The sequence below is a fragment of the Ictidomys tridecemlineatus genome, chromosome 2 (genome assembly GCF_052094955.1).
Source record: "Ictidomys tridecemlineatus isolate mIctTri1 chromosome 2, mIctTri1.hap1, whole genome shotgun sequence".
Lineage (NCBI taxonomy): Eukaryota > Metazoa > Chordata > Mammalia > Rodentia > Sciuridae > Ictidomys > Ictidomys tridecemlineatus.
This window is the reverse complement of record NC_135478.1, coordinates 152,249,270-152,276,611: the sequence shown is the minus strand read 5'-3', so window position 1 is coordinate 152,276,611 and position 27,342 is coordinate 152,249,270. Positions and strand designations below refer to the sequence as shown.

Here is a 27,342-nt window from a genome sequence, read left to right as displayed (position 1 = left end):
ACTAAGTTGGGGATCCCTGGACAGGCTTGCTTGTGTAATACCAATAGAAACTCATAGAAGGCAACATCTTTAACATTATAAGAGCACAACAGGTGAATTTATTAAAATGTTACAACATATGTAATCTTGACTGAAAAAAATTAGTTTGACTATTCTAACTGGATCAGCAGATTTAGAAACTTCAAGGTGAAGGCAGTAGGTCAACCAGGTTATGAATCTTCAACTGTTCCACTTTTTATATAGTTTTTGACAGCCATAGGGTGTCCTACGTTTTAATGTCATAATGGTATCTGGAGGCTAAATTGCTACCAAAAGCACACCCATGCCATGGCTTAGTGACCACGGCTAATACAGCATCTCTGGCAGGTAAGGCACCTTGCTCACTTGTCTGGACAGCTGCAGCTGTTGGTGCCATCAGTTGGCCCATTCACCTCTGCCTTCTTCAAGAGAAGGTCTGTCTTAAGGGTGGCCTCTCCTTCAGGTTCTCTGCTTTCTCTGGAGAGTGGGATTTCTCTCTCTTTCCCTCCGTTTTCCCCTCATGAATCAAATTACGCAGTAGTTCCCCTTGTCCCAAGATACATTCCAAGAACCCCCAGTAGATGCCTGAAACCACAGCTACTACTGAACCCTTATATACTAAATCTTTTTCTAGTCATATATGTATACATAACTATGATAATTTTTTTCTGTTACATTTTACAAACTTTAAATTTGATATATTAATCACAGTAGAGAGATTAACAACAGTCACAGTAAGAGGTTAACAACAGTAATTAATGATAGGACAAATATAACAATATACTATAAAAATGATATGAATGTGATCTTTATCAAAATATCTTATTTACTGTGTTCATCCTTTTTCTTGTGATGATATGAGATGGCACAGTGCCTATGTGATGAGGTGAAGTGAGGTAAATGACACAGACACTGCGACATGGTGTTAGGCTATTTTGTGTAAGGGTACATAAACACAAGTCTTGCAGGACCTTGACAGTTGACCTGATAGCTGAGATAGTTACTAAGTAACTAACAAGTAGGTAGTATGTACAGTGTGGATACAGTGGACAAAGGTATGATTCAAATCCTTGAGAGGACAGAGCCAGACAGCTCCAGATTTTATCTTGCTACTCAAAGTGGAACACAATTTAAAATTTGTAGTTGGGCTGGAGATGTAGCTAAGTGGAAGAGTATTTGCCTAGCACGCATGAGGCCCTGGGTTTGAACCCCAGCCCAGCACTGCAAAAATGAAAAACAAAATATCATTATGAATTGCTTATTTCTGGACATTTCCATTTAGTATTTTTTGGATACATAATGAATAACTGAAACTGCAGACAGTGAAACCTTGTGGGAAGTCCTGTAAATAGGATTGGCAGTTCAGGGTCCTTCTTGTGAAATACCTTTATACCAAAACTAAATACTTTATTCCCACCAAATGACTATTTACAGAACACAAAAGGTAAAATCTGTATCATCTGCAAACACCTGTTCCCCTCACCACCCTGAATAGAGGAAGGCACAGCAAGGAGCTGCTGCAGAACTGACGGTACCTGAGGATCCGGAGCCCCTTCAGCTTCTGTCACAGTCACACGCTTGTCACTGTCCTCCTCATCCTGTTCAACTGCTTAAAGAAAAAAAGAACAAGAGAAAACAAATGTAGCACCATAAGAAAAATGCTTCACGTAATTTTCTTTCAGGCAGCAATATGGCAGGAAAAATGATAGAAGGTGGATTTATAAAATTTAAATTGTAGCACTATTTCTTTGTTTGTTTACCATTTCTTGATATTTGGATGAAAAGTTAAATATATCACCGGACATTTTTCATGTACATTATCCATCTATTAAATCCATGGGAGCAGGAAAATTTAATCTCAATTCTTCACCTAAATCCAACCTGACATCATAGCAGTGTTGTGCTTCACCAAAGGGAATCTGGGATACGGATAAAGGTTTCTATTGAGAGGAATCATTTTTCCCCCTTTTATGAATGAGGTTTTCTGGAAGGCTGTGTAAATGTCATATAATAAAAGAAACACAATATTTTATATCTTGGTTGCTTGGTGCATTGTTACCACAAAATTCTAAACTGTGGAGTCCTGAATCCACCTCTCTGTTCCCGGGCATGTCTCTGTCCAAGTCCTTATCTCCCTTCCCTCACGATTGCAATAACCTCCTACGCTAAACCCTTGATTTCAGCTTCTTCCCTATTCAGTCCAGCTTGGGCACAACTGCTAAAATAATCAGTCTCAAAAAATATAAAAACAAGTGCCAGGTGTTGGCCTATGTATTATTTATTTTACTAAGTGAACTTCTGCTCATGACTGAAAGCCTTCCCTCAAGACTCTAGCTTCCTCTGAATCTCTATCTTCACACTAACATTCAGCAACAACAACAACAACAAAGTGTTCTATGCAACTCAAATCAAAGAGTGATGACTAGCTCCATGAAGCATAAATATTATCTGGGGAAATAGTCAATAACAACTAGTACTATAACTGGTAATTAAAGAAAAATAAGATGAAATTAAAAGTCACAATAAGGGCCTTAAAAGAACAAATAGGAGCTGGGTGCAGTGGCACACGCCTATAATCTCAGCAATTCAGGAGGCTCAAGCAGGAAGACTATAAGTTCAAGGATAGCCTGGGCAACTTAATGAGACCCTGGCTCAAAATAAAATTTAAAAAGGCTAGGGATACAGCTCAGTAGTAAAGCAAACTTGGTTTCAATCCGCAGGAAAGAAAAAGAAAGAAAGAGAAAGAGAGAGAGAGTAAGTGAGTGAGCGGGGGAGGATGGCAGAAGACCAACTAGCAGAGGTCACTGTATAGAGAGGGTCATGGGCAGTGCTTCTCTAAAAAAGTGGTCCTGGTGGGCTGGGGTTGCGGCTTAGTGGTGGAGCGCTTGCCTAGCACCCATGAGGCAGAGGGTTTGATCCTGAGTATCACATAAAAGTAAGGGTATTGTGTCCATCTACAAACTAAAAAAAAATATTAAAAAAAAAAAAAAAAGTGGTACTGGGGCCCAGACCTGAAGGTTGAGGTGAATGAAGCTATGGCAGGGGACAGTGACATGAGACAATCCTGAACACAGTACAGTTCACAATAAATTTAGATTTGATCTTAAGAATACGGGGAACCTTTAAAGAATTTTACATGAGACATTGTGTGATTTGATATATGTGCTCCAATCTTCTTTTTGGCTTCTTCACAGAGAACAAAATCAAGTGGAAGCAGGGAGACCAGTCAGGCAGCTGTTGCTACCATACTGTCTGGAAAGGACAAGGGCTTAGACCAGAGAGTGACAATGAGCAGGAGAAACTACATGACTTGAGTTGTATTTCTTTTTTCTTTTTTCTTTTTTTTTTTTACACAAAATGGACACAACTTGCCTGTGAACTGAACAGAGGAGAAGAGGGAGAGGCAGGGGTCAGTGATCCCTGCAAAGCAGGATAAGTTATTCCTTGTATCCACCATGACATTTACCCTTTCTGCCTTCTCCATCAAAAACATAGCAACCTGGCTAACGGGGAGTAACCTGCTGTACTTATGGATTCGCTTTGCATTATTTTGTGTACTTTTAAATATTTGCTCTCTGCTCTGTATTTTTCTGAATATCATTTCATGCGCCTTTTGCTTTTGTATGCCTTTCATGCCTGGGGTGCAGCACTCAGCATGGAGCCCCCTACAGTGCTGTGAATACAGCACTACTCAGCAAGCCCTGACTGGGACCAACAATTCACCCCTGAGTGACCACAATGGCACACTACTTGACAACACCTACTTACATAATAAGCTACTTTTTTTCTAAGCTATTTATGAAAGAAGAAGGAAAGAAGAAAAATTCTGTTAACTCCACAGACCACCAAGGTAAATCCTGCCAGCTGAGCATCTATAGGTAGGCAAAAACAGTGGAAGGGGGCAGAGACTTTTCTCCTCTTTTAAGAAAAAAATATATATGTGCCATTCATACTTGTTCAAAGGGGCTCCCTGTAGCTACTGTTACCCAGTTAGGAGGAAACTTCGAATAAAGAAAAACACTCATGTTTTCTTGGAAAAACTAGAGGTGAGAATTCAAAGGAAAAACAAAATCTAGAATAACACTCTAAACTCCACTTAAAATGGCAGAGGGCTGCAGAAGTGAGGAATTCCATTTAATCAACTGAAATGAGAAGTACTATCCCGGAGGGTAAGTTAGTGATACACCAAGTCGGATCACATCACATGAGGAGCAGTCATACTTGGGTATTTCATGTGTGCTTTATTTGAATTTTTGCTCTTTAAAGCTTTAGTTTTGATGAATAATGAAGAAAATTAAATTCTGGAGTATTTTAGCCTACTAAATTTATTTTAAAAATATATTTTTTAGACTCTTTCTGCCTCAGCCTCTCCATTCTGGTGCCATGTAATGAACTGCTCCCTCCGCCATACCCTTCCACCATGCTCTTCAGCCTCATCATGAGCCCAGAGGAATAGATTGGCCACCGATGGACTGAGACCTCTGAAAATTTTGTGCTGCTGTTCAGCAAGAACTGGAAGATGACCCCAAAATGGTATTCCCTCTCAGCAAGGCTCTCCAGGGACCTCAGACTCACACAACCAACATGGAAAAGAAACCTAAAAACATCTTTGGAACAGATCTTAATACAGATCAGTCCCTTTGTGGATGAACAGTTAAAGGCAGAACCACTACAAAGGCAGAACCACTATGTAACATATTCTCACTAAATTGCCAAGAGTTCTGGAACTTGTGATCCTCTTGCCTCAGCCTCCTGAACTGCTGGGATTACAGGTGTGGACCACCCCACACAGCTGAGGAAGGACTCTTTACAACTGAGAAGAGCTATCTGCAATAGGAGAAAGAGATGAATAGTGTTATGCATAGTTCTGTATTAACAAGGGCATTTGAATACTCTTGAGTTGTAAAAAAATGAAACAGATTACTTCCTTAACTGGTTAGATGCTGATCTCTGAAGGTTTGCAAGCCAATATTGGATTTTGTGCAGAAGTTACAGAGAGAACCAACAGATAGAAAATTTGAATCACAAGCCTTGTCTTCTAAGTAGCCCCAAATCCTGCGAACCACATGAATGGTACGTTTGTCAAGCACTGTTCTCACACACAATATTTATGGTGCCCTTCAAGGTATGTATAGAAGGATGTTGGGAGAGGTTTATCTAGCTTATCAGAAAGGAATATGAGGTTAATTTGTCAAAGCTCTGTGTATACCTAACAATTTGGCAATTCATTATATATATACTTCACATGAAAGTTAAAAGTACTTTAAATAAATATTGAACTCTCTTAATGATAATGATGTGTGTGTGTGTGTGTGTGTGTATTTTAGTTGTAGATAGACACAATATATTTATTTTTATGTGATGCTGAGGATCAAACTTGCCTTAGATGTGCAAGGCAAGCGCTCTACCATAAAGCTAACAGCCCCAGGCCCTAAATTCTTTTTTGTTTTGTTTTGTTTTAAAACTACAAGGTACTGGGGTGTAAACATTTCTTTTTCTTATCTTACTAACCTAGGACATTAAACATTCAGGACAATGCATAACAATTTTAGGACTGAGGGATAATATCACGTGTTGTTGAGATTTAGGCATAATTCTTGATATGTGAAATAGAATTACAGTTATTGATAATACTTGTCAAGTTGTTCATTCTCATCATTTAAAACATTAAAATTACAGCCAGGTGTGGTGGTACACATCTGTAATTCCAGTGGCTTGGGAGGCTTAGGCAGGAGGAATATGAGTTCAAAGCCAGCCTCAGCAAAAGTGAGGCACTAAGCAACTCAATGAGACCCTGTCTCTAAACAAAATACAAAATAGGACTGGAGATGTGGCTCAGTGGTCAAGTGCCCCTGAGTTCAATCCTCAGTACTCCCTCAAAAGAAAAGAAATAGAATTACAGGAGGATTATACAAACATACAACCAAACGTAGGGTAAAAACTCAGTTCTTTTTTTTTTTTTTTTTAATCTTGTTGGCAACATAATGCTTGCTTTGTTCTTTCATTCACCCATTTGTGTTACTTGGGACTGAACCTCGGGCCTCCTGCAGGCTAGGCAAGCTCTCTACCACAGAAGTATATCCCCAGCTCTCAAATGTCACATTTATTGTTGTAACTTTGCAGACTTCAAAATATATTGTCAGGCATTACACTTAAATTAACAGAGAGGGGAAACTGAGGCTGGTCATGGGACTTTAGTTTGCATACTGGAGAGACTTTCTGCTAGACTCTGAACCTCAATACTCTGAGGTGAAGAAATGACAATATTCTAATATATAAATAACATTATTTTCTTGGAAATACTGAAAAATCATAATTCCAAGGATGCATTTTAGCCACTGGCTTATATAGACCACTTGGGAACAAAAACTTGTTTATCCTGGACTTCCAAGGATTTATGATCACCCCATGAAGTCACATGCATGAAATTCGTGGCTGGAGCCATCTAAAAAGGAATGCTCACTCTGCTGAACCTTTAATAGGCAGATTAATGTTAATGTCAGAGAATACATTAGGAGACAATTTCCCTCTTCATACCTCCTAGTAGTAAGGTACTGTGAGGTATAAGGAGGAAGCAGAAGCTGTCAGATTTGAGTTTAGTTTTTCTTTTATCTGATCAAATAAAGGTAGGTTGGGCAAATTTTCCTATGCAAATATTGACTCTGGGACAGTTTCTCCTAGCAGAGCACGTACACAAGGAATGACAGCTTCTGGGCCCAGGGAGGCTGGGAGCCTTGCTCTCTGCCAACACAAACCATCCCCTTATCTCTCCACACTCAGAATCTAAAGCAAGAAGCGGCCTTTGAAAATAACTTACCACAACAAAAACACAAGTTTAAGATCCAGAGCATGTACTCTGAATAGTGAACATTAGAGCCCACATGAGAATAAGAAAATATGTGAATTAATTAGCACTAATTCACATAAGAATATCTAGTTTAAATGTATCTATTTGTAAATTAGCCAAGAGGGATTCAAGATGAGTGACAGTTGATAGTCCCTAAGGATCTCCAGGCTTGCCTTGATGTCGTTTTCTTATTGATTTGGGAGCAAAAGGTTTTCTCCCCACCCCCATCCCTAACTTACTAAGACAGGTGCTAAAAAAAAAAAAAAACTCTCCTAGTAATGGTACTAATAATATTACTTGGAAAAAGAGAACTGATGTCCTTTCAAAGCAATGCTTAGGTAATTTCTGATTAATTTTGCAAAGATTAAGAGCCACATTAAATACTCAACAAATGTAAGGCACTATGGTTGGGACCCTTCTTTAAGAATTAAACAATTTTTTTTTCTTCCAAACAAATGAAAAATTTTCCTACAGACGGAAATTTAGTATTTTAAGTCTCTATGTGAGAAATCAACAAATATAATAAAGAAAAATAATTTGGTAGATTCTTTGCCAAGAAATTAAGTTTGGGCAATAATATAATCTTTCACCTGGGCAGCATTTTTTTTTTTTCAAAGAGAAATCCCTTTCATAAAGGGTCTCATCTGACATTCAGCCTTGGGCAGCTAAAAGCATGTCCATTTTATAGATCAGGACACTGAGACTAGTAAGGTGAAGTTCTCATTCCTAGTCTTCATATGTAAATGTATGTATCTGTAGCTGTTCATCTCTGCCTCAGTCAAGGATGGAGCAGAACAGCACTGGTCAAACTAATCCCAACTAGGACTTTTTCTCTTTTTTTTTTTCCAGTACTGGGGATTGAATCCTGGGCCTTGTGCATGCCAGACAAGTGCTCTACCATTGAGTTATATCCCCAGCCCTTGTTATTTTACTTTGAGACAGGTTCTCACCAAGTTGCCCAGGTTGCCCTCTAACTTTTGATCCTCAGCCTCCAAAGTAGCTGGGTTTAAAGGCATGTGCCTGCCACTACACCCAGCTTTTGACCAAGATCTCATTTCATTTTTAATAAAACAGAATGGGATGCAAAAGAAAAGATAGAGAATATAGTTAAGATTGAAAATGCATCACAACTAGTACTTTTCACAAGTGGGAATGAGATACAAACCAGGTCAGGATCTTTACGTGTTCTATGGGTTGTAGACATAAAAATGTTAAGAAAACACTGTTGTGTTTCCAGGCTGCAGGAGGCAGGACCCAGTTCCTCTTTATGTAAATAATCAACTGTTTTTTTGTACCCTCCTGGAACTGATCATAATATTTACTTTTGGAGGCCCCTCAACAACATGCCATGCACATTCAGCAAGGAGCACATCCTGTGCGGGAGAGAAGGAGGGCAGGGAAACGATCCTGCAGGAAGAAGTGCTCAGAAAGCAGACTCACTGTTCTCAATAAATAACCCAAATGTTTCCCAACACTCAAATCTCTTCTCCTCTTTACAAAGAAAAAAAATGTACATGTAACTTTTTACATTTTTGTTTTGTTTTGAGCGCTGAAATTTAATGGGAATTTACCACCCACTCACTCCATGTGGGGTTACAACCCAGCTGTCCAGAGCCCTGGAGCTCCTCTCTGAATGCTGACCAGTGACTGCTGCTTCTCTAACCCAACAATCTTCTCTCAACCCCAAGCTGTGCAGCCTCTCCCCTGAACCTGAGACAGTTGATTTAAAACCCTCTTTTCTGCATCCTTGAACCCTTGTAAAAATCCAAGTTTGTCCCCATCTCTCTTCTTCTCTTTGTCACTTCCCTTGGTGATCTTCTCTGCTCCTACGGTTGCAATTCCTCACTGCAATGAGGGTTATTCCCCAAACTGTCAGCATCTCTGCCCTCTCCTCTGAGATCCAGGCCTGCAGCTCCAGTGACACGGGGAACATTTTTGTTTCATGCACTATGATGTTGTCACCTACATGCAGGCTGCAGCCCAGCCCCTGTCCTCAAGAGGGAGTAGTTCTCTGGAGTGATGACGTCGGGGCCGGAGTTGCAGGCACCACTTTCGCTCTGTTCCACAGCCTCTTCTTCCTCCTGGGCTTTGTTATGTACCTTAGATCACCACCACGTTCTGAACCTGGAAGGACCTGGAAACCCCAGACATCTTCATGGGCTTCCCTCCACCTGGCCTTCCTATCAGTCTCCTACTAAATCCTGTCACTTCTCCACTTGCGACATTTCCGCCCATCTTCTTGGCCACTGTCGCGGCTCAGGATGTCGTCAGCTCTCACCTGCTGCTCTCACAGCCTCACTTTCATCTGTTCTCCATACAGTTGCCTGAGTTACATTTCCAAGGTGGGAGAGTGATCATGGCACCACCCTACCACCACCTGGCCTCTGCCATTCAGAGAACATGACCCTAATACCAGGCCAGTTCCATAGCACCGTCCCCAGGGATGTGTGGGCTTGAAAGCTCCCACACCAATGCTCCACTTTCTTCAACACTGACCAACATTCAAGCTGAAGCCCTCACCTTGACCTCAAAAGCCAGGCCATCAGGTCTCGGACTCTCTCTCCAGATGAATCTCCTACATTTCTTGTTTCTGGCCTGGGAGATCCTCCTCCTTCCTTTCACCAGGTAACACCATCCACGGGGTTCCCCAGCCCAAATACCATCTTCATGAACAGCCTCTGAGGTCCTCACTACCCATGTCTGGGGCCCTGGACAAATGAAGCGCCCTCTCCTGGACTAACAGAGCTTTTCCCATACACCAACGTTTTTATCTCAGTGTTTTATAGTCAGCAACACAAACAACACTCTACTAATCTTACATCATGAATTCCTCTAAAGAAGAGAATATTTTCATATTCCCAGCACTAGGGATAATTTCTAGTACACAGTCATGCTGCGTAAAGGTGACCAATTCAGAAAGCAATAATTGTAAGATAAATACAAGTGGGAAAATGTAACATCCCCTTGAGAGGAAGGGATTGAGATAATCCAAGCGGCTTCAAAGAAAGGGTAGACTCTGACAGGCAGATTAGGTGAGGGGAGGAAGGCAGTCAAGGTGGTGAACTGTTAAATAGCAGAAGAAAGTTGGATAAAAGCTTAGGCACAGAGACAGTGCAGTATGGGGATAATAAAATACAAAACTGGAAAAGAAATTGAGCTTTACTGTAGTTTGTATCTGGAATATCTTCCAAAGATTCATATGGTAAAGCCTTGGTCCCCCCAAGCCCCCACCACCTTAGCACTATTGGGAGGTGGTGAAGCCTTTAGGAGGTGGGGCCTAATTGGAGGTATTTAGGTCATTGGGGCATGACCTTTAGGAGACTGTGGGACCCTGGCCTCTTGCTTGCTTTTTCTTTCACTTCCCAGATAAGAGGTGAGTGGATTTACTCTTCCACACACTTCTGCCATGATGTGCAGCCTTGTCACAGACCCAAAGAAATAGGCAAATCAATTATGTCCTGAAATCTCCAAAGTATATATAAGACAAGTAAATCTTTTTACTCTATAAGTTAATTATGTTAGGCATTTATTATATGGATGGAAAGCTGACTAACACAGGAATGAATATTAGGCTAAGGAACTTGAAGTTCATTTAGTAGCAAGTGAGGTGGGATGGGCAAAGGAAATATCACTATGATAGTGATAAATGTGTACAGCTCTAACTGTTTCAGGCACTTGATAAACTTTTAATGTGAATTATCCCATTCAATCTTCCCTATATCCCTGTGGTAAAGATACCAGCATTCCTGAACTAAGGTATGTGACCACTGGAAGCAGATTAATAATTTGATACTTATAGCTAATATGTATTAAATATATTTCAGCACTTATTTAGTGGGACTAGTGAGAGGCTAAATTTCTATAATAAAAGGTGAATGACATTTCTTGGGATTTAGCATTTACCTTTATAAAATCATCTCATTTGGTAATTTTCCAACACTATAAAAATATTTTTTTTAAATTTTAAATTGACAAATTATAATTGAATATATTTTCCGACACTTTTAATACTTAATTTTTATGACACTCATAAATTTTCTTACACATTTACACATACATGTATAAAAATCTTTTTTATACATGTATACTGTCCAAGCCAGGAACAATGTGCATGACTGTAATCCCAGCAACTTGGGAAGCTGAGGCAGGAGGAAAGTGAGTTCAAAGCCGGCCTCAGCAAAAGTGAGGCATTAAGCAACTGAGTGAGACCCTGTCTGTAATAAAATGCAAAATAGGTCTGGGGATGTGGCTCAGTGATTGAGTGCCCCTGAGTTCAATCCCTAGCACCCCCCAAAACAAAACAAAATAACCCAAAAAACAAAAATCACACTGTCCAGGCTGAGCAACTCCTCAGGCATGATTTGGTTTTAGAATTATCACTAATCACCACTCAAAAGCTAGCCCATCTACAGGTTAGTGGGGCTGCCGTGGTGGGCCTTGAGTGGTGCTTAAATGAGAAAATATTCTCAATATTCACTGAGAAAGTGTTCCTCACAGATAGATGTGTACATATAGATATCTCCATCAAGGAGCATTTATAAATGTCCAGCAGACTCCATGTACATTTTGTCTGTTTTATTATTCTTATTATAGAAATCTGAGTTAAATGAGATGATATAATATCTGTTATCCTAGTGATATTTTAGGGCAGGTGTACAGTTGACCCCTCCCCCTTAATCTGATTTCAAGTACCACTAATTATCCTCATTTTACAGATTGAAAAGCTGAACCTGAAAGAGGCTAAATAGCTTGTCTGGAAATACACAGGAGTCAGTGGAAGAGAAAGTTAAGTACCGAGGTCTGACTCTATCTGTACCAATATGCTATAAAGATTAAATTGTCTTTGGGCATGGTGGTTCATGCCTATAATCCCAGCTACTCAGAAGGCTGAGGCAGGAGGATCACAAGTTTGGGGCCAGTGTTGGTGACTTAGTGAGTTCCTGTTTCAAAAGATGAAAATGGTTGGGATGTAGCTCAGTGGTAGAGCACTTCCCAACATTCATGAGGCCTGAGTTTAATCCCTAACAGTGTAAAAAAAAAAAAAAAAAAAAAGATTAAATTGTCTAAAATTAATTAAGCAAATGGGAGGCTGAAAACTAAGAAAGCAGGTGGTTTACTGCCAACAGTCTGAGCAAGAACTGACTTGAATTTCCTACTAGGCCTTTGAAAATTAGAGCCATAATAACTTACTCATTTTTTAAGTGCCCACTCCCTCCTCCCCAAGCCTCACAAACCATGCTTTTATATAGAGCAGATTAAAAAAATGTTTGCTGCATAAAAGAAATGTATTACTTTCACTCACATTTGAATGAAGGGATGCTGGCAATCTACCACCCTCAAAAGACACAATCGATGTAGCTAAAAAGCTCCAGCATCTTAGCCGACGCCTACACTGCACACACTGCGCTGGAAGGGCTCTAACAAGAGAGAAGTGCTCTGAGTGCTGCCTGCCCACTGCCTCCCTGATGCATGATTTATCCCAGCCCTAAGACAGAGAGGATTCCATTTCAATTCTGTGTCTTTGTCTCACAGTCAAGACCCTCCAAACTTCCTTCTCTCCCATTTCTTAGTAGGTTTTTACAGTATTTTCTTTTGAATAAAATTCAATACAAGCCCAGTTAATGGAAAAGCTACTCAACAGAAAAATGATAATGTCACTAGAGCAAAGGTATCCCATATCAGGTCCTTTAATTTGAGCATAAACATTGACCCCATTGACCAGGACAATAAAGAGCAATCAGTAGTTGATCCCAGTAGCCAGTTTCCGTTCCTATGCTTACCAAGCAATGTACCAGAAAAAAAAAAAAATTATTGAAATACAAAGACAGCTTGTATATTAGCCAACCAAAATAAAACCTCAATGGATAAAAATCAAAGTAAGTTTAGGTATGATTCTTCTCTGACATTTTTGTTGAGAGGCAGAATGATCTAGCTTTTTCTACATGCCTTTTGAGGATGTGTTCTGATGACGGGACAGATTCAGACCAATCTGCTATGATCACACTGTACAAGACAGGAGCAGCAATGATGCTCAGACACTGTATGGTGCTCATTCATTTAAAAAGACCTGAGTACACGCCACTACTCTATATGATCTCTCTTGGGAATTAAATTTGAAAAGATCTGTCTTGGCTAATGGCTTCAGAGCCTGTGTTATGCCATCAGAAAGCTATGTGCTTCATGCCATGTCACTTAACCCCACCAGAGGCACGTGCCATTGGCTCCATCTCCAGAGTAAGAAAATGAGCCTCTGGCAGCCACTAAGTCACAGCAAGTGGCTAACCAGAGCTAAACATGAGTCTCTGGGTTTGTGTACGACAGCTTTTCATAATTTTGCCTTGGGGACTATAAGCCAGGAAACAAAATAGGTCAGATCTATATGGAACACTCTTATTAGCTAAGGCTTCACAGAAGACAATCTACATGTTAATCATCACATTTATTACAACTTTTTGACACTCCTATAAGGCTCTTTTTATTGTTTATTTCCAAATTGTCAATAATTTTACTGCTAAATCTTCCTGTTGATATGACTATGGAATTCTAAAACATACAGAGGAACCACCATAAGTTCCTGGGGAGTCCCCGTTTTTGAGAATAGAATTAAAGACTCCATAAGGGCCACTGAATAAAAACAGAAGAGGAGGGGTGCAGCTTAAGAAGAGTCCAGAAAAGACCTGACATTTCCCTCATCAAAATAGACCCAGCTAGAATTTAAAGGAACTTCCTTTCATAATATGTTTGGGGGGAATGTAGAATTACTTCCATGTAGTAATTCTACTTCTAGTATATGACCTAGAACATGTTCCATCAACTACTAAGCTTCAGTTTCATTTTTAATAAAAAGTGGGAAGGATGATCATAACCACAATCCAGGGATGGATGTGGAATGAAGCATGGGTATGAGGTGCTCCATCACTGACCCGCAGTGACTTTCCACTACCAAGTATGGCAATATGCTTTTCTCTTTTGCACTTTCATATTAAATGGGAACTTTTTTTCCTAATCAAGCCATGTATCCTTGGGATGGAGGAGAAGATAAGAAACATAAAGACAACATCATTAATATTCCTATGTTAACACCCAAGACAGAATTTTGTAGCATGACAACAGGCAGATCTGGAGAAAAATGCTACTTGCCTCTTTACCTCAAGACCCAACTCTGTAACTACCAGATCTCAGATTCTTCTCTCCTGTGATGAACAGGCCCCAGGCTTATCCCCCTGAAGGAAGAGGCCAGAAAATAATGGGCTGGAAAAACTTGAGCTGTCCCAGGTTTCTTCCAGTGGTTGGTGGGAAGGAGGGGAGAGAACAGTGGAGATGGACAGTAGGCACAGGGCCCATCTTCCCTGGCTGGGCTTGGGCCTGAGAGATGAGGCCAGATACAGTACTGAGGACAGGTATGCTGTGCTGGTCTGCACACAAATTAAGGCTTGAGATATGGTGGAGACTGTCTCAAAGTTGGCCTCCAACCCTCTCACAAGGCAAGCAACCTCAGAGTCAATCAGCAGCAAGCACAGTCAGGAACTTTATTTTTCCTGAGTGCTTCTGTCTCAGAATAAGAAAGAAGCTCCTATGTATTTATGAGGCACAATGTGATTTTTGACATAGGTAAATATTGTGGAATGATTTTCTATTATTATATACAGTCATCCCTTGGTATCAGGACCTCCCTGTGTTATCAAATACAAGGGAATTCCAGGCCCTTATATAAAATGGTGAAGTATTTGCATATAGCCTACATGCATTCTCCTGTATGCTTTAAATCATCTCTAGGTTGCTCATAACACCTAAAGCAATGTAAATGCTCTATAAATAATGATTATACTCTATTATTTAAGGAATAAGAATAAGAAAAAAGAATCTGTACCTGTTTGGTATAGACACAACCATTGTAGGCCTAACTAGGTAGTACACAAATGAGATACAAGGTGAAAGAGGCTCAAAAAACAAGTGCTGTTGAGACTGAGGATGGAGTGAGGAGAGGTGGCTCCCAGCAGGGGTACCCGCCACCACTTCAATCACCTGGATGTAAGCATAGTGCTCAGTGCATGGCAAATTTCAGTTTTGCCTTTTGCAACTTTCTGCAAGCTTTTAAAAAATATTTTTGATCCATGGTTGGCTGAATCCACAGATGTACACCCTGCAGATATGGAGAGCCAACTGTAGGTATCTATGGTGGGATGATTATTATCAAGTTAATGTATCCATCACCTCTCATATTTATTATATATTTTCATGGTGAAATAATTTAATATCTATTCCTTTAGCAATTTGAAATAGATATTAACCTTGGTCACCATGCTGTACAATAGACCTCAAAGATTTATTCCTCCTAAATGAAATTGTGAACCCTTTGGTCAACATACCCCCATCCTCAAACCCCACCTCATCCTGCCATTTACCCAAGCCCCTGGGAATCACCAGTTTGCTCTTTACTTCTTTGACTCCCCTCCCTACCCCACTCTGCACCCCGTCCTGCACACACACACACATATAAGTGAGACTGTGCAGTATTTACCTTCCTGTATCCTGGCTTATTTTGCTCGACAAAATGTTATCTGGATTCATCGATTTGCTACAAATGACAGTTGTTATGGCTTGAACACGTGTGTCCCTTAAAAGCTCCTGTGTTTATGCAGGAACAGCCAGAGATAAAATAATTAGATTATGAGAGCTGTAACCTAATTAGTCCATCCTAGTCTGAATGGACTAACTGGGAGGTAAATGCAGGCAGGTAGTACAAGGCTGGAGGAGGTGAATCATTGGTGATGTTCCCTGGAGGTGTTCATGTTCCCCATGGTCTCTTCCCCTCTCTCTCTGCTTGCTGACTGCCATGAGGTAAGCAGTGCTCTTCCACCACACCCCCAGGCCTGATGTTCTACCTTGCCCTGGGCCCAGAGTGATGGAGTCAGCATACCCTGGACTAAAACTCTGAAACTGTGAGCCCAGTGAACTTTTCACTTCTAGTATTTTCTTGTCAGGTTTTTTGGTCACAATGACCAAAAGCTGACTAACACATTGGCATTTACTTCTTTTTAAAGTTTGTATAGTATTTCATTATATATTTATCTTACTTTTTTTCCCCCATTCATCCACTGATGAACACGAGAGTGACCTGCATCTTGGCAATTGTGAATAGTGCTGCAGTGAGCATGGGAGTGCAGACATCTCTTCAACATAATTTCAGTTCCTATGGGTAGAGGGCCAGAGTGGGATTGTTGGACCATGTGGTAATTCTATTTTTAGTTTTTTTGTTTTTTTGAGGAACCTCTATACTATTCTCCATAGTGGCTGGACTTATTTACATTCCCACCAATAACATTCAAAGGTTCCCTTTTTCCCACATCCTCACCAACACTTGTTAACTTTCATCTTTTTGACAATAACCTTCCTAAAATGTATGAGGTGAATTTTCACTGCAGTTTTAATTTGCATTGGTCTGATATTTAAGGCTATTATTTTTTCATATACCTGCTGCTCACTTGTATGAATCCATTTGGGAAATCTATATTCAAGTCCTTTGCCCACTTTTAACTGGATATTTGTGGTCTTGCTATTGAATTATCTGAGTTACCTGAATATTTCAAGTATTTCCCTTCATCAGATGATTTGCCAATATTTTCTCCCATTCTGTAGGCTGTCTCTTCACTCTTTTAACTGTTTCCTTTTCTGTGCAAAAGCTTTTTAGATCAATGCAATCCCATTTGTTTATTTTTGCTTTTGCTGTTGTACTTTTGAGGTAATATTTTTTAAAAAATTCATTTCAAAACCAATGTCATGAAACTTCTCTCTATATTTTTTTTAAGTGTTTATAGTTTGGGGTCTTAAAGTTTAAGTCTTTAATCCATTTGGAGTTGATTTTTATATATGATGTGACGTAAGGGTCAAATTTTATTTTTCTACATGTGAATATTTAGTTTTCCCAACACTATTTATGAAAGAAACGGACAATGTACACATTTTTCAAGTCCACGTTGAAGCCATATTTCCTCTCAAATGAATATGTATTTGGAATTTTCACATAGATTGACAAAATAGGCCTAAAGTTACAAGGTAAAAAAAAAGCAACTTCAAGAACTCAGATTCAGGTACAAATGTGAGATCTGAAGTCTAAGCCTGGGGTCAGTCTCCATGATGACCTGGAGTCTGGAGGTACAAGGCACTGGGGTGTTGGAACAACCACATCAGCTGTGTGATGATATGTGATGATGAAAATCTGCCACTTCTCTTTTACCAGGTAAGTGGACATACCACTGCCTGGGGACCCCCTCTGCCTGCCCCCTCCACTTCTCCACCACTTCTCCACCCTCAGCAGGAAGGGTTCTCAGCCAGAGACAATGAACAATTTCCAATTTTTCTTAATCCTCCCCTCACCCCTCAACAGGAAGTTTGCTTTCTTTCTCGCATGTGCTGGATTTGTGCTTGCTTCATAAAGCATCCCTGGGACAGAGGGGAAGAACCTGCACTTAGTTCTACTGTTTCAAACACACCAAGGCAAAACTCACACTCAAGAAAAGTAGAACCTACAAAGCCGAGGCAGCAAGCTGCATTAGTCTCGCTTTGTTCTCGGTGGTAACTGGAACGCAGGTACACAGACACTATTTCTAAAAACTATCCTCCATTCCTAAGGCTGTAAAGACAACCTCGAACTCAAATTTTCCACATTCTTCTACCAGGAAAACAAACAAACAAACAAACAAACAAAATCTACATGATAAGGCACAAACTTCCCAAGTTGATCTTAATAGGTCTTAATGCATTTACTTTGTTTTTATGAAATGTTTGCATTTACAAGAAATCAAAGTTCACCAGATGACAAGAGGAGAACCAGACAGGCCATGGCTTTGGTTCAGGGGCGCTTCATCGAAGCCAGGCTCAAATGCACTTTCCCTTTTATCAGTGCAAATCAGCTCCAAAAACGTTCCTGACAAGTTTCATATAGAAACTTTAGTGCGAATATTTACTTATTCCTGACTCTGCTCACTAAGTAAAGCTTGAGAATTCTCCTTACTTATAAAGCTTTTACTGGTAGTGTCATAAAGCTTTACAATCCTGATGTCATTTCCATCAGAAAATCTCTATTCAGGTAGAGAAATACTGACAAGTCTGGCGATTCTCCAATAAATGAGCTGGTAGTAGTATAAATATGTTGTGTATTTTTAATTTTCTTTACCATGCCTGGTTCATTAGAACAACAAATGCCCTTTATAAAAACCAGTTCATTTCTTGAGTGTGCAGATCATATAGAATTTGACATGTATTCATCAAGGTGTAGCATCTAAATCACCTAGGGTTAAATAAAGTCTGGTTAAAATCCAGATGCTGGGACCACTATCCACAATCAAATGAAGGCCCAAGAGGCAGGACCCAGAAATTAGCACTATCTACAGGTACTGCAGATAACTACTATACAAATTAAAATTGATGACCATGACCGCTCCTTTAGAAAAACAAAACTTCGTTTAGTCAAGGAGGAACTTTGGGGCTGTTGCTGTAATTCATGGGTAAGGGGGGGGGGTGTGGATTCAATACCCAGCATATGAGAGAGAGAGAGAGAGAGAGAGAGAGAGAGAGAGAAGAGAGAGAGAGAGAGAGAGAGAGAGAGAGAGAGAGAGAGAGAGAGAGAGAGAGAGAGAGGTTTTAGTCAGTTTTGCATCACTATGACCAAAACGTCTCACAAGAACGATTCAGCTCATAGTCTCAGAGGTTCAGTCCAAGTAGCTCTGGGCCAAGGTGATGTAAAACATTATGGCGGAAGGGCATGGTGGAGGGAAACCACTTGGGGCATGGCAACTGGAAAGCAGAAAGAGAGTTCCATTCACTAGGAACAAAATATAAACTCCCAAAGGCACGCCCCCAGTGACCTACCTTCTCTAGCCACACCTTACCTGCCTACAGTTACCATCCAGTTAATCTGTATCAGTGGATTAATCTACTGATTAGGTTACAACTCTCATCATTTGATCATTTCATTTCTGAACATTCTTCATTGTCTCACACATGAGCTTTTGGGGTATACCATGTATCCAAACCATAGCTTCATGGGTTGATGCAGCTGTTTATTAGTTTATTTCATAAACTAATTTACACATCTCTAAACAAAAACACTTAATGTTCAAATGTACTGCCTAAATTAAAAATGTATAATGCATGCCTTCATGGGCTGCAGAGTAAAACTATTGTATTACTAAATCTCATCCCACAAAAAGATCTCAATCACTGTAAGACAGTATTAGTATTTTTATAACCTATCTGAAAAATGCAAACAGCTGGAACCACAGATTGTTTTTTCACTCACAAAGAAAATGACTTAGAAATCCTCAAATGTTAAGTATTTATGTGTTATATAAGTGGAAAGAATAATGCATGAAGTAAATTTCACTTTTGCCATAAGCATTACTTACGCTGGTAGAATTCATCTGAAACAAATTATGAGCTTTGAGTCACTTATTATGGAGCTGAGAACTGCTCCATTTTCATGGCTATTTACACAATTAGACTTTTAATGTGACGAATGATGGACAATAGTTGGGTCATATGGCCAGGATGAAGATTTCCCTTGATGGCTTTTACTTGTCAATATAAATGACAGCAGAAAATGTCCCCTGGAGGGAGAGGGGAGGACCTTCTGTAGATTTTCCCTGAGAAAAAATGTCAATGACATGAAAAAAGTTATGGGAAAAAAAATGGAATTATCTTCAGTTATTATTTCTATATTCTATGGAGTCAGATAGTAATGTGTAATTGAGAAATGCCAACTTCTCAGTCCTTAGTGCCTAGCACATGACCTTCTGGCAGGTACACAGTTCATCAACTAACTGCACCTCTTCCTTTAAAAAAAAAAAAAAAAATCTGAGCAGAGGGTGATGTTATCATAGGTAACAGCCAGTGTAGGAGTCAAATTTCCTGACTCCAGAACCAGGACTGCTAGATTTTGGTGCAACACTGAAAACAGCATATGGCAAGGATACTTCTTCTTAAGGAAATTTTAATACCTATTAGAGATGATTTTAGCTATTAATGTAGTTTTCCTTTTAATCATGTGATCAACTTCTAATATTTCCTTCAGCATTTTAACACTTAATACTTAAAAACATCTATGGATTTCTTTTATTTGGAACCTGAGGGGCATAAAGAAAATTTGTCTCAGATTTATAAATTCTAAAAGTGAATGATGGACAATCTCCCTCCACGCCCCCACTCATGCACCCCTAAATGTAAATCTTTAGATCTCAGGATTAGTCAGATACAAGGTTTTCGGTGGATGCACATCCTGTCAGGGCACCTGGTGATTAGCATAATGGCCTCTGGGCCCTGTCCTGAGAACTGGGTGCCATATATCTTGTGTTCATCCAGGAAACAGCTCCCACTCCCCAGAGGACCCAGAACAAAGGAGCTGGCAGGCTTCAGGGGAGAGGCTGTCCAGGCAACAGTGTGTTAAAGACACCCATTAGTTGCCTCAATCAGCTAATTAGCTCGACAAATGCAAAACCTAAATCATTAAATCAAGTGGCCCTAAGATTGCATGCTGGCTTCTGATTTAGTGTCACTAACCCAGCAGGGTGAGGACAGAGTAGTAGTTCCACAGAACACAAAATGCTGTCCACACTGGGGAATGAGACTGGGATGGGACTTGACTTTTTTAAGAAAGTTGATCCCTGCCAGGAAGTTTCACTAAAAAAAAAAAATAATAATGCCATGGAGACCTCTGTGTTTATGCTTTGAAATTTAAATCAATTTAAATATAAATTGCTCTTCCTTTTTGTCATTATGAGAAAGAAATAAAATGTGGGTTTCAGATCTCTGGTGTACAAATGGTCATTAACTTTCATTTGACCTTGGGTGTAGAACTAATATTGGATTGATGCACAGGGTACTCTCATTATATTCATCTAGCTGCCTTACAGAAAACATGTTCCCAGGAGCTGCAATGCTAGAAGCTACTTAGATTTCAACTAAAAAATTTGATTTTCCCTTTAATGCTTCTCATAGGCCTCTCTGCTCTAAGCCTCAGGAAACTGTTTCTCAAAATTTACCTATGTGCATAAAACATGGGCAATAACAAATAGGAATCTGAACAGCACAAAATCATTGTCCTGGAACATCCAAGGCCAGAAAAGGCCCTGTTCTGTGTGTCATCACATTCCAGGGACAGACCATCAGTGTGTCCTGTTCTCCTTCCCAGAGTCTAATTCTCTACAATAGGAACAAGCTCCCTTCTAAAATGATTTAATTGTCTTTGTCTATTGAGTGTTATAAATGTTATAAGCCCTCACTGAAGTGTCCTGTAGTACATATTTGAAAACCAAGATCTCAAAAACCTGCCATTTCTGTAGTGTGCTCTGCTGTGATTGTCATTCTTTACCTCCATGGAAAAACAGTTTCATTTACTAACTTAGCGGACATGACCATATTGTAGCATAAAAGAGAAAACCATCTTGCCTTGCTTTTTAATTTCCTTAATTCTAAACAATCCTCAGGGTTAAAGGAATCCAACTTCCTGTACTCCATACTCTCAGATCTCTTGCTATTCAGAAGAAATCAGTGCAAAGGGCGATTTTCTTTGATAGTATGCCACTGAATGGTTATTTATCATTTCAACTTAATAGCTCTAATTATAAAAGACAGTGTCACGGGATTTTTTTTTTAAAGGCAATTTTCTTTGTATCCCAGTGGGAGAGTTAGGAAAAATTTACAAAGCATCTGCTGCATGCATTTTCAATTATTCCTGGGTTTTACCAGGGCTATTATTTTCTTGATTGTAAGAGTTTTACATTTTCAATATCCTTCAGCTTTACACTGCATTGAGAATTACCGTTTCAAGCCTCTTAATGTGGTTTCAAACCACTACAAAAAGAAAAAAAAGATACAACCTGTCAACCAACTGAACTGATCACTGCTCGATAAGAACATGCCCTGGTGGAGACGGGATGTGAACATAGGAATCAGTCAGCAAGCAGGGACAGAAGAACCGTCTCTGGGAATGTTAGATCAAGGAATTATTACAGCGCTGGAGAAAGAGGGTTTTTACAAACTGCAACAATCATCATGATGTTAGGCAAAGCTCTCTCTTTTAGGGAAAACACCCTAGATCATCCATCAATCAGGAAGACAAGAATGCAGTATTGGTTATTTTAGGGAAAAATACCTGCTTCTTCTCTCCTCCTGACTGACAAATGCTAAGCAACACATTTAGTGGGGGCTGTAAGACATCACTGAAGGCCCACGCTGACCACAGATGAGAGTGAAGGGCGCTGGCAGGGACAGCATACACGAGGTGGCAGAGGAAAGAAAAAAGGATAAAAACAAACCATATGGAAAAATCAATTCTGAGAACACAGGTGCAACCTTTGAGGACAGCCTGGGAGAGTCTTGGAAAAACTGCAGAGGTTGAAAATTCACTAAAAGATAAGTATAATCTCTTGATTATTTAAATTACAACCAAAAGACTTCTGTTATAAAGTAGGATTTTAAGCTCAAACATTCATTATTAGAGCACTTGGAGATTACAGGGAAAAAAAAAAATCTTTTAAGACCCGATCACTATAGCTTGTTAAAAGCACTTAAATTTTTCAATAAAAAAATTATCACACAGCATCAGAAAAGTACAAGGAGTTTGAGATAGAAATAATTACACTAGCAGATGAGTCTGTCTTCGCTGACCCTTAATTTTATGAACAACTACTCTAAAATCCCATTTTGTAATGCATGCCCCTAAATATGAGCTATCTGTTTACAAAAGGATCAGGATAAAGTCAAATATGGTACTATATTTATAAAAGAATCTGTTGGTTAAAAACAAAAAGTAAGAATTCAGAGAATACATAAAAGTCGGAGCAATTACAAAGGTTTTTAAAGGGGCTTTTCTTCTAAATGTCCAAAAGAAAAGACCTTATTATCTGTTATTAAAAATAATCTAAATCAATTTCATTTCTCAGGACCAAGCAACAAGAATATATTTTATTTGGAATGTGTCAGCCCTGAAGTTGAACATGACTTTTCAATTGTATTCCACCTCAAATCTCACAAATGCTTCATATCAGAGCAACCTGTAACATGTGATTCCCCAGTCTTACATGTATGTTCTTAAGAGGGGACTGGAAACTACTAAATTTTCCTAAAATGTGTTATTGGTGACTGGTGATTGTTACTAACAGTAGACCTGAGAAACTGGGACTTTATCCAGATTACCAGGATGATTAAACACCCTTATATCATCTAACGAGTGTGCCATGATTACCAGATCCAAGGGATGCCTACTTGGGCCTGATCTACATAGAGATCAGTCTTGTGGCAATTGATAGTAACGCGGTTGTTGAAATCACATGATCATCATAAATGCCTCTTAAAGCTTGAATGTAGGACTCGAAGATGAAAGAGGATAGATTCTTTGAACTTAGAATTTGAAGATGATAAAACAAACTAGAACCTGTAAAGCTAGAAGAAACAATTTAATACAAAACACTGGCTTCCTTCTCATCTTTCCAGCATAATAAAAATAATGACATTTTCTAAAAGCTAAAACTAAACACAGTAAGATAAGCCATTTTACCCACTTTTTAAAATTAATTACTGGGATTTGAATTCAAATCCTTGTTCATGCTAGGCAAGTATTCTATCACTGAGTTACACACAAACACACACACACACACACACACACACACACACACACACACACCCCACCCACTGTAATTAAATTTTTTAGATTTGAGACGGGGTCTCACTAAAGTTGCCCAGGGTGGTCTAGAACTTGAGATCATCCTGCACCAGACTCCCAAGTAGCTGGGAATACAGGCATGCACCACTGCATCTGGCTGTTTTACATATTTTTAAATTATATACCATAAAGAAAAACAGTAAAATATCTTGATACACAAATAACACTTTAACCTGAAATCCCTGACTGGTTCATCCTAGAAACAGAAAAAACAATGCTGTTATCTACAACTTGAAAAAGTTTATGAGTTTTCTCATTATTCCTTCCCATTCCCAATAGCCAAAATGACCAATGACATCTTTAATCTCATAATACTGAACCTTACTAACTAAAAGTGGCAACCTAACTGAAAATGCTAGTACCTGGGTTGGAAAACAGGTTTACATGGTGTCTGCAGATTTCAGCCTGTGTGGAGGTTACTTCTTCTCTAAATCTTGAGGTTGGGACAGTGCAAACAATTCCTCCTGGAGTGGGCACAAGTTGTTCTTGCCTGTGCTGCAGCCCTTCTCCCTTATTCTGGTTTCCTTAGTGACATATGGGAGGTTGAGGCCAAAGAATCATAAGTTCAAATCCAGTTTCAGAAACTTAGAGGTCCTAAGCAACTTAGTGAGACTCTGTCTCCGAGTTAAAAAAAAAAAAAAAAAAAAAAAAAAAGGGCTGGGGATGTGTCTCAGTGGTTAAGTGCCCCTTAAATTAAACAGAGTGAAATTTAAACACTGCCAAGGACATTTATCAATAAGGGATTTCTGGCCTTCCAAAAATAGAAGCCCACCATGACACAAATATCATAGGATCTAAAGACAGCAAGAGTTAAACATTTGGCTGTGGAGTCCCCAGAAGTGGCAGAAACACATCTGTTAAGACACTAATGAGCTAACTAAAATTAGCAGTGGGATAAACAACACAACAAAAAGAAGAGCAAAAACTGTTCATTTTTGTAAATCTTGCAAGGCCTTCAAATGCTCTTCACATCCACTAAGGTTAGCTCTAGGAAGAAAAAAATATTTAAAGGCACATCCTAATGAACTCTTAGAAAATTACAACAAAATGGATTTTTTATAAGCTAGCGTCTTGAATCATTCATAAAACCTGTATTGATTGGCAGTTACTTTTATTTCTATTTGCACGGTGAGCTGAAACTAAAACTTTTTCTTTATATTAGTGCTCATTTTAATAACCCTTTGCAGTTAGACATAAATCTGGCACAACCACCTGAGCCCTAATTAGCCATTTTACTGCAAGACAGAAGATACTAAGGCAATCAATTCCTCTGTTAAGCTCCAGATGTGCCAACTATCATTTTAATACTTTTTTTAAAAAATTAAATGTATACTAGCTTCTATTTCCTTTCCCTTTTAAAAATAATTCAACACAGTTTTAAAAAACAAGAAGCTGACATAGAAATCCCCATACTGCAGTTGGAACTCTAATTAAGTCTGTGCTTAATGGTCCTGTATTTTATCACCTCCTAACTTCACAATAATAAGTTTTCTTTTTTTCAGACAGCCATTGACTCATTAATGCATTTTATTTATAAAATATATGTTGTGTTTTAAAAATAGCAGGGGCCAGATTTGTCCTTGCTCAGTATCATATCCTACCATGTATAAGCATATAACAGGGCCTAACTAGAATGTAGAAGGAAGGGATAAATACAACAATTAGGACCAAGGCTCTCTTGTACCTTGAAATTATTATTTTTTATGTCAACTGAAGCATTGAAAATACAGGGTAAAACAGGTGAGTACTTCTAGAATATGCACATCTGAATTCTTTGAATATAATAATATATACTCTGGGTTATTTTTACCTCTAGGTTGTTCCCTATTTGTTGTGGTTGAGGGTGTGTGAGAAAGTATTGTCTTTGTTTTTCTTTAAAATAATCTTCTTTGTCTACATTGATTTTCTAAACAAATGACAAAACATTATATTTCATTAAAGTCAGGGACAAAATAAGAATGCAACTATTATTGATATTATTTACCCATATGTTACAGGGTCCTCACTAATGAAATAATACAAAAAACAAGGAAGTATATAGATTGGTAAGAAACCAAATAGTCATCAGTGACAGGTGATGTGTTTGTCATGTAGAAAATCTAAGATAATTTTAAAACAAACTCTTAGAATTCATTGGAGTTCAACACTTGTATGAAATACAAAATCAAGAATTAAAAAAAAAAGAAAAAGAAAAAAGAAAAGACGTCAACTAGATAGATAATAGATGAGTACATTTGATAAGCAGATTCTAAAGTTTACATGGAAAGTGAAAAATCTCAGAATAGCAAATGCAGTATTGAAGAAGAACAACAAAGTCAAAGGCCTGACTACATCTCATTTTATAATTTACTATAAACCTATAGTAATGAAGACAGTAAGGGATGCAGTGAAAGGATAGACAACTAACTAGATCAATGGAATAGAACAGAGAGCCCAGAAGTATACCCACACAAAGATACTCAACCATTTTTTTAAAAATATTTCATTCCTTTTTAAAATTTTTTTTTAGTTATAGATGGATACAATACCTTTATTTTTTTTATTTTTATGTGGTGCTGAAGATCTAACCCAATGCCTCACATGTGCTAGGCAAGCATTCTCCTACGGAGCTATAACACCAGGCCATCAACCAATCTTACAAAAAGTAACATAATGTTGTCTTCTCAATAAATGGTGCTGAAATAGCTGGGCATACAAATGAAAAAAAAATAAACACACACCTATATATATCACAAAAATTAATTCAAAATGGACAACAGACCTAAATGTAAGACGTTAAAACTATAAAACTCCTAGGTAATCACATTGGAGAAAATGTAAATGACTTTTGCTTAGCAATACCTTTTCAGATGCACCACCAGAGACATGATTCATGAAAAAAATAATTGAAAGTGTGGACTTCATTAAAGTAGAAAACTTCTGTTTTATAAAGACACTGTCAAGAGACTAAGAAGAAAAGCCACAGACTGAGAGAAAATATTTGCTAAAGGCATATCTGATTTGGAACTGTTATATAAAATATGCAAAGAATTCTTAAAACTCAGAAACAAAATGAGTAGTCAATTAAAAATAGACAAAATATCTGGACCCTTAGTTCATTGAGGAGGACACACAAATGGCAAGGCAAATAATCACGTGATAAAGCTCAGCACTGTACGTGAAATTAAAACAATGAAAACATCCCATAGAATATACAACCAAGCAATGAATCCTAATGTGAACTGTGAACTTCCAGTGATTATGATATGTCAGTGTAGGTTCATCAGTTGTAACAAACAGGCCACTCCTGTGCAATGTGTTCATAGTGAGGAACGTTGTGCAAAATATACGGACAGGATGCACAGGGGAACTCTGTACTTTCTGGTCAATTTTTCTGCAAAGTTCACATTGATGTAGAAATAAAGACTATCCAAAAAATTCAAAAGAGAAACAATGAAAAAAAAAAAGAATGAAATATCACCACACATCAATTAGAATGGCCCAAATCCAAAACACAAACAACTTCAAATACAGGTGAGGATGCAGAGCAACAGGAGCTCCCTCACTGCAGCTTCAGATCTTTGGAAGACAGTGTGTCAGTTTCTAATAAAATTTAACCTGTTCTGATACACAATCCAACAATCACACTCCTTGGTGTTTATCTGAAAGAATTGTGAACATACTCCCACAAAACCTGCATAGAGATGTTTATAGTGTTTGTTTGTTTCTACAAGTGCTCAAATGTGAAAACAACCAAGATGTTCTTCAGTAGGTGAAC

General features: G+C 38.7%; 1 protein-coding gene across 2 annotated transcripts in view; it reads right to left on the bottom strand.

Moving 5' to 3' along the window:
- The window catches only part of Rapgef5 (Rap guanine nucleotide exchange factor 5), a 226,736-nt gene that overhangs the window by 110,849 nt on the left and 88,545 nt on the right, over positions 1-27,342 (bottom strand). The window contains exon 8 of one of the 2 annotated variants that reach the window (XM_078039979.1): positions 1,554-1,627. In XM_078039979.1, coding sequence (XP_077896105.1) covers positions 1,554-1,627 — 74 coding nt within the window. The remainder of the gene's footprint in view (positions 1-1,553; positions 1,628-27,342) is intronic. The other variant, XM_078039980.1, reaches the window with a different exon arrangement.